Genomic DNA, 7,960 nt, shown 5'->3' on the forward strand with positions numbered 1-7,960 from the left:
TTACTTCAATATTTTTTTCGTGATTCTTCATTCATTGAATACAAATCTTCCAGCGTAGTCGCGAGGCTTCATTATTCACCATAAGGTCCTAGAAGTTTTGTTGTGCGAAACCAATTATAGAAGAATTTAGTGAACGAAGCATGCCAAAAAAAAATTACAATTTATAGAACGGATAACAAATTAGTCGCTTACTGATCACCGATCAAAATCAATAGGGAATACCCCTCTTGCTCTTGCAAAACCCTTGCTCTTGCAAAACCCTTGCACGGTGCAAGAGTTGCATATATTTCCTCTTGGTGCACCCGCACAACAACAAACACACGCAGAAAACTATTTGCAATGGCTGTAAAATATGTCAGACCAAAACCCATGCATATTCRCGTGCAATCTCACGCAAAAATATAATTGCAACCCTGTTTTAGCTGTCATTTCACATAAAGACATATGACGTCGTTAAATTGTTGAGGAAGGTAAGTTTTAAAAAGATTTTATAATTTCTACTTAAATTATAAAGATTTGTTACATTTTCTTTTATTAAAAATGTATGCAAAAGGTGCGCCAATTCACAATAGCCATGCATAATAGTCATTCACAATAAATTGATCGAATCAGCCGTTCATATATCACTAGATTTTGCAATGGGTGCTCTCGTGMCCTTGTATACTTCGGTATAGTATTGCTGCAATCTTGCAAGAGCAAGCGAATACCCCYAATATCGGGTTTTGCAGTTGGCGCTGAGAGCGCATAGTTCTAGTTTTATTCGTCGCATCATGCTATACCTTTTAGGAAAGCTCATTTCACGCGCTAACACGTTTTTGATTGATTGTCGTTTCTTTTAAGCCGTTCGTGAGTTATAGCGTCGCAAACATGGATCAAAATAAAAAGAAAATGCGGCATATTTTACAGTACTACTACGATAAAGGCAAAAATACATCTCAGGCCGCCAATAAAATTTGTGCAGCTTATGGACCCGACACAGTTTCCATTTCCACCGCACAACGATGGTTCTAACGTTTTCGTTCTGGTGTAGAAGTGGTCGAAGATGCGCCACGCTCCGGAAGACCTGTCGTCGAAAATTGCGAAAAAATCGTTGAATTGGTCGAAAGAGACCGGCATATTAGCAGCCGTAGCATCGGTCAAGAGTTGAGCATGAGTCATCAAAAAAAAAAAATTATGAACAATTGAAAATTCAATAAAAAAAAAATACCGCAAGACTTTTTTGACAACATATTATCTTATTATGGCTGATGAATTTTGCTACATTAAGACAATCAAATAATTTTTTTTTCAGTGTATGGAATTCATTTTTCTTTTATTCATGTTAAAGCTCATTCAATTTTACTAAATAGAGCTTAATTAGTTTTTAAAATAATGGAATTTAAATGCCCCCCCCTGCTCGTTGATGCATGTGCGGCATCTTACCAAAAAGTTGTTCATTACTGCTTGGAGAGTTGAGACAGGAATATCCGCAATTGTTTCTCGAATGGATTACCTTAGTTCATTCAAATTTGTTGGTTTTGCTTTGTAGGTTTTGTCCTGTTTGCAATAACCCCACAAGAAAAAGTCAGGTGCAGTAAGGTCAGGCGACCTGGGTGGCCAACGAAATGTGGAGTTTCTGGATATCAGCTTATTAGGAAATTTTCGTTGCAGTTCTGTGAGCTATGTGAGGAGCTGCACGATCTTGCTGAAACCACACAGAGTTGAAAGAAATCCTCATGCTGCGTAATTCTGGATAGAAAAACTCTCTCAACATGCTCAAGTAACGGTCTCCAGTAACCGTAATTGTGTGACCGTTTTCTTCGAAGAAGTAGGGCCGACAATGCAGCGTGATGAAACCGCAGACCACACTGTGACACGAAGTGGATGCAATTCCGTCTCATGGAGTATCTGTGGGTTGGAAGCACTCCATATTCGACAATTTTGTTTGTTTATGTTGCCGTTTAAATCGAAATGGGCCTCGTCAGATATGAAAAGACATTTCAACATGTTTCCATCCTCTTCCACCATTTGAAGCAACTTCTGGCAAAATTCCAAGTGAATCGGCAAGTATGCAGCGTTCAGTTTGTTGGCCATTTGAATTTTATATGGGAATAAGTCCAAATCTTTGTGCATAATTGACTGCAATGACTGTCTGCTTACACCCATTTGAGCAGATAAGCTTCTTGTCGAAACACGTGGATTGTTTTGTATGGCAGCAGCTACAGCAACGATTGTTTCCTCCGTTCGAACTGAAGGGTTTCGATGGTAAGGTCTTCTGTTGACTGTCCCATGCTAGGCAAAATTGTTTACAAGTCTCATTATGGTCCATCTGCTCGGAGGATTGCCGCCAAACGTGCGCCTATACTCTCTTTGAACCGAAAAATACGGACTCCAGTGCGTGATAGTGGCGGACAATCCAAATTCTTGTTTCAGTGTCCCAGTTATCCATTTTTGTTAAATGTAAAAATCAATCTGCAAAATAAAAATAAAATTAAACAGATTAATTAAATAGAAAAAAAGTTATTTAATTTTTTTTTTTTGGTAGCGGCTTTCATCAGCCACCCTATTCATATAAGAATTTACCTCTTAAAACGCAAAAATTAAAAAGAAAATTGCGTTTTTCTCTGTTTCAGTTTTTTATTCTTCTTCTTGAATAATTCTGCATCGCCTTTTCTTTTTAACATATAAATACTTCGCAAAGCTTGAATGTCGATAGTAATTATCTTTCTTACTTATGCCTTTTCTCATTCAATTGAACATTGCAGAAAATGTAACGATATTGGTGGAAATGTTTCAATGTGTTTGTGCAATCTGTTACCTCCGTTTTGAAGGGTATGCAAAAGTGAACAATAACAAGTCGCTTACAAGTTCGCTGAAAGATAGCCTTCTGGCAGGGGCTGTACCTGTACGAAAATGTTTGTTTGGAGCTCTTCACTTGTACACGATATAAATGATTCGCATCGATTACAATTTATCGAAACACAGTATAATTATTTATGGTAGTATGGTTTTTCATATTAACACATTGTCAGCACATGTTTTATAGCAACACAGCAATTTCGTAAAAAGTGTGATAGTTTCCTTAAATAAAATGCGTCGTTTGAAAAAGGTCGATACATATGTATTGTTTAGTATAAAACTAATACTTAAGTTAAAGTTATGTTTAAATAATTTTGTAATTTTATTGATAACCATTTAACAGTATCAATCCGGAGAAGCAGCAAAATATATTACACGCCGCGCGGCTTTGCGTAAGTTACAATTATCGTTAAACGATTTTCGCCGCCTGTGTATAATCAAAGGTGTTTATCCACGTGAACCTAAACATCGTAGAAGGGCACAAAAGGGGTCTTCTGATATTAAAATACTTTACCACGCGAAAGATATACGGTTTCTGCTTCATGAACCTATTGTTTGGACACTAAGAGATTACAAGGTTGGTTTAATATTAATTCTTCTGGGTGAATTTTGGAATAGCATCTCTTTGCTTTTGTGAGAACGAAAGTTAAATAATGAATACATTTTATTTTTGCATAATTTAAATATAAGTATATGCCTAAAATTCAAAGCAAACTTTAAGTGGAAATTAAAAACCACTCGTCAGCGACAAATATTCATATATATTTTCAGAATCTGGCGTTCTATATCTGTACATACACATCTTATCCCGAAATCGGGGGATACTATTCTAAATTCCAGCCATTTTTATTGTAATAGTGCCTTTACATTGTATATGTTTTAGATTTTTGCAAAGAAAACGGGGAGAGACCGCGCTGTAAAGGATTTTCGTAATTTAAAGCGGCGCTTGGCTTTATTTCCAGAATTGAGAATAGATCATATTGTAAAGGAACGATATCCAACGTTTGTTGATGCAATTAAAGACCTCGATGATTGCTTAACGTTACTTTTTCTATTCAGCACATTTCCTTCATTACGTTTAATTCCACGGGAGCAATCGTTTCTATGTAGACGACTTACCATAGAATTTTTACATTATATTATCAGTTCGAAATCAATTCGTAATGTTTTCATATCGATTAAAGGATTTTATTTTCAAGCGGATATTAAAGGACAAAAAGTTACATGGATTATGCCACATCATTATCCTTTTAAGCCTCATTCCAAAGCAGAAGTGGATTTTAAAGTTATGTCGATTTTCGTGGAATTTTATACAATAATGCTTGGATTCGTAAATTATCGCCTCTACCATAGTGCAGGATATACTTACCCACCTCAATTTCGTTCAGAAATACATAATGATTCGCAAGATAATTATAAAGACGAATTATCATATGTTTCAGATCGTATTGCGACGCTTAATTCTGATTTGATATCCACCGAAAATGAGTTAGAAGACGAAATTGAGAATATTGACCTAGATTTAGTTGAACAGGGTCAAAGTTCAAATCGTATAATGCTATTGAAAAAGGAAGCAAAGGAACTTACAAAACTACGCTCACTTTTTAAAGGTTTAAAGTTTTATATCAATAGAGAGGTACCCCGAGAACCCATAGTAATATTAATAAGATCGTTTGGAGGCAAAGTTTCTTGGGACTGCACAGCGTTTGTTGGAGCCACTTATAACGAAAGCGATGAAACTATTACTCATCAAATCGTCGACAGAACAATCCTAAGTAAAACATATATATCTCGTGATTATATTCAACCACAGTGGGTCTTCGATTGCGTTAATAAGCGCACACTACTTCCAACGAACAGTTATTTTTTAGGGGCTTTGTTACCACCTCATTTATCCCCATTCGTTGACAGTAACCGAGATTCTTATGTTCCCCCCGAGGAAAATGAAAGCAAAAATGAATCTGATTTCAATCAAAAGAAGTGTAAGGTTTTCACAAATTTTTGTATTACTAATTATTATATATATTTGTAGATATTAAAGTTAATGCTGGGTTTTCATTAACAGCAAAAGAAATAATAGACAGTCAAGCCATGGATGATGATCAATTACAAAAAGCATATATTGAAGAAAGAGCAGATTTTGAGGAGTATGATCACATCGAAAACGAAGAAGAGCAAAATGACGATAATGTTGCTAAAGAGGAAAAGGAAAAACTTCGACACGAAAAAGTAACCGATTATTATATAATTATATTTAATGTTTTAAAATAATTATATTTTAGACGCTGTTCATGAGTGTTCAGGTTGGTAAAATCCATAAAGAAAATAAGAAGATCCGTCGAAAGAATGAAATAGATGAACACCGGTTACAAGCACGCATGGTAAAGTCTCGTCATCGCTCCCTTTTTAGGAAACTAGTACTAGAAAAACAAGTAAAAGAAAAGGAAAAATGGTTGTTGAMAAAGAAACGTCGAAATATAGAAGCACAAAAAATTTAACTAATATAGTTACATATATACATGTTTAATGTACAGGGTGGCGCACTATGGGATAGCACACCATCCCATATTATGTCATGTCAAATTAACAGAAAATTTAAGAATAAAAATATCAAAAATTATATGTGTACAATAAAATTTATTAAATATTAACGAAGGGAAGATAAACCAGTTATAAACCAAAAAGCATGATAGAATAATAAAAAGATCAATATAACGTAAAACATAATATTTAGAAGCAGGGTAAAATTCTGATTTCTTTGACGCCTCGATCTGAAGGTGCCGTTGGAAAGAAAGTTGAAATCCGGTTGGCTTTCTGTCTGTCCGTCCCTCCATGCAAGCTGTAATTTGAGTAAAAATTGAGATATCTCGATTAAACTTGAAATGTGGGTTTTTTAGTAGAAAAAACATCGGCGTAATCGGAACACTGGCACGCCCGCAAGTCGTCATTAACCGAAAACATATAAATGCCATAACTAAGCACTAAATTAATTTATAATGCTGTCATTTGACACAAATTAACTAACAAGTTTAATGTATGTGCATAACTCYTAAACCCCCTAAGCTACAACAACCAAGTTAGCTAATTGCAATTCTTATAAGCATATCTACCGACACACAGTGTTTCCTTTAATACAAGCTAGAGGGACAAAAATATTTTAGTTTGAAATTTAATTATTTTAGTGGTGTTGATTAATGATTTTAAGTTTCATTGAATAAATTAATATATTTTTTTTAGATTTACGAATAGAAAACAAAAAATTGTGTAAAAAATATATTTAATTATTTTTATAAATTTCAGAACATACAATAACATTTACTTGAACGTATAAAATACGTACTAATACATGAGCCCATTAGATAGCAACCCTGTCTCTTATACACATCTAGATGTGTATAAGAGACAGGTCCATTAGGTTTCAACTAATGAAAAACGCGATGATTAGTAAAGGATTTTTTACCAACAGACCTAATAATAACAATAACACACAACAACAAAATGTTTAATACTACTATATCATTACTAATTAAATGACTCATCATCACTGTTAGATTCATCCGAATCAGATACTAGATAATCATTATCGTCATGGTCACATGTCCGTGACGTGATACTTTTGATATTGAAGGCGGGACAATTAAATTTAGAACTTCCACCGGTAATTTATCTGTTCTCTCTCTAGGAAGTGGTGTTCGCGAAATCTACGGCAGTCCTTATTACGGGCCTCTTGAGATTCCTCCGAGAGTTGCAGGATTGGAAGAATACAAGTTATAATTACCTCCGTACTATGTACCAGGATGTTGTGCACGGTGACTTGCATATAGTACCACGAATAAAAATTAAGATAAAGGGTCCTGGTTTTGGAACAAAGATTTTCGAATTTTTTGCAATAAATATCGTAGCCGGAGGATAACGTTCTCAATGAAATGCTAAAATTTTTAATTAGATTAATATCCAATTCGGTAACCTGCCCACTCAGTTCCGGATTCATAAAGAACCTGCGGGCCGTATTTCCATATCCAGGTTTGTATACTATAGGTGTGTATACTATAAGTCCCATCTGGTTTTTAAACTTTTGCCTTACCTCTTCCGAATGCTGTTTTACACTAGCCTTTTCTATATCGCTTTTAGCTTGTCACTTTTTTATGTCCAAACGATAACAAATGTATAACATACATTCAAAGGAACGAATCCAGGCGTGCCAAGTAGACAAACCAAAACTGTAATGCTCGTTTTTAGCCACTAAGTCTTTTAATTCGCCATTCAGCAGTATGGGAGTAGCACCACAGATGTAACCTTTTTGTGAAGAAAGTGTGGCAGTCAAAGCATTACTTTTCCGTCTGCCATTGTAAGTAAAAGATTATGTTTTACCGAAATTTGCGAACCGCGATTATCACAAACTAACTACTAGAAGTTGAGATATTTCTTCCAAAACCTTATTAGTTTCTGATGTAGTAAAATCAATTGTTTCCTTTGAAAAAATAGTCTTAATTGAGCGACAATAGAGTGGAAAGAAGAGAGCGGATTTTGCCATAAAATACTTTGGCTGGCATCGTCACTCAATCTCAATGGAACAATAGCAAAAACAAACAGATACTCATCAGTAGCATCACAGTTCTCAAATTTCTGTTTATAAGCACTATGGCCGGAGCTTCCGTCACATCCCCATTTGCTGATTAGTATGAATTACGACTTAGAAGATATATTATATTTTCTTTGAGAACTTCACTTTGCACTTCAATTAAACGTTTAGCGGTTTTATCCAAAATGGCTTGAAGTGTAATTTCGGCAAGTGTTTCTGTTACCAAGATATGCTCATCTACAGGGTAACACAAATCTTTCAATGACCATTTTCGCGTCTGTTTATACGARTAACTTGTGCACTTAGAATCAACATAATAAGCTAATGCCCAGAGAACGTATAATATAGAGAAGGTTCAGGGTGTGCCGATTGTCATCACGTTCCTCTTTTTGGAGGGGTTGAGTTTTCTATTAGTGGATTTGGCCACAAAAATATTATTAGCGGATTTCACCAATATTTAACATGAGGAAGTCGAAAATAGCAGAATTGAGCATTTTCATTGTTAAATGAGAAAAGTGATGCTAATTTCAATGTACGCTT

The 7,960-nt window shown here is 35.0% G+C and overlaps 1 protein-coding gene and 1 long non-coding RNA gene across 3 annotated transcripts in view; one reads left to right on the forward strand and one right to left on the reverse strand.

The window, feature by feature from the left end:
• Positions 1–2,984: 2,984 nt before the first annotated feature.
• On the forward strand, positions 2,985–5,458 carry LOC108972542 (pescadillo homolog). Of its 2 annotated transcripts, none has more exons than XM_018939168.1 (5): positions 2,985–3,088; positions 3,182–3,415; positions 3,722–4,820; positions 4,871–5,067; positions 5,121–5,458. In XM_018939168.1, exons 1-5 carry the CDS (start codon positions 3,071–3,073, stop codon positions 5,334–5,336), a joined length of 1,764 nt encoding a protein of 587 aa, XP_018794713.1. In that variant the 5' UTR covers positions 2,985–3,070; the 3' UTR covers positions 5,337–5,458. The 2 variants fall into 2 exon arrangements, with proteins under 2 accessions (XP_018794713.1, XP_018794714.1); XM_018939169.1 differs by having other exon boundaries at positions 2,986–3,088; positions 4,904–5,067.
• Positions 5,456–7,960, reverse strand: part of LOC108972543 — a 5,161-nt gene continuing 2,656 nt past the window's right edge. The window contains exon 2 of the long non-coding RNA XR_001993642.1: positions 5,456–5,677. This is a non-coding gene — a long non-coding RNA (uncharacterized LOC108972543). The remainder of the gene's footprint in view (positions 5,678–7,960) is intronic.

This window comes from Bactrocera latifrons, unplaced genomic scaffold (assembly GCF_001853355.1).
Source record: "Bactrocera latifrons isolate USDA-ARS-PBARC rearing strain unplaced genomic scaffold, ASM185335v1 scaffold_402, whole genome shotgun sequence".
NCBI classification, from domain to species: Eukaryota; Metazoa; Arthropoda; class Insecta; order Diptera; family Tephritidae; genus Bactrocera; species Bactrocera latifrons.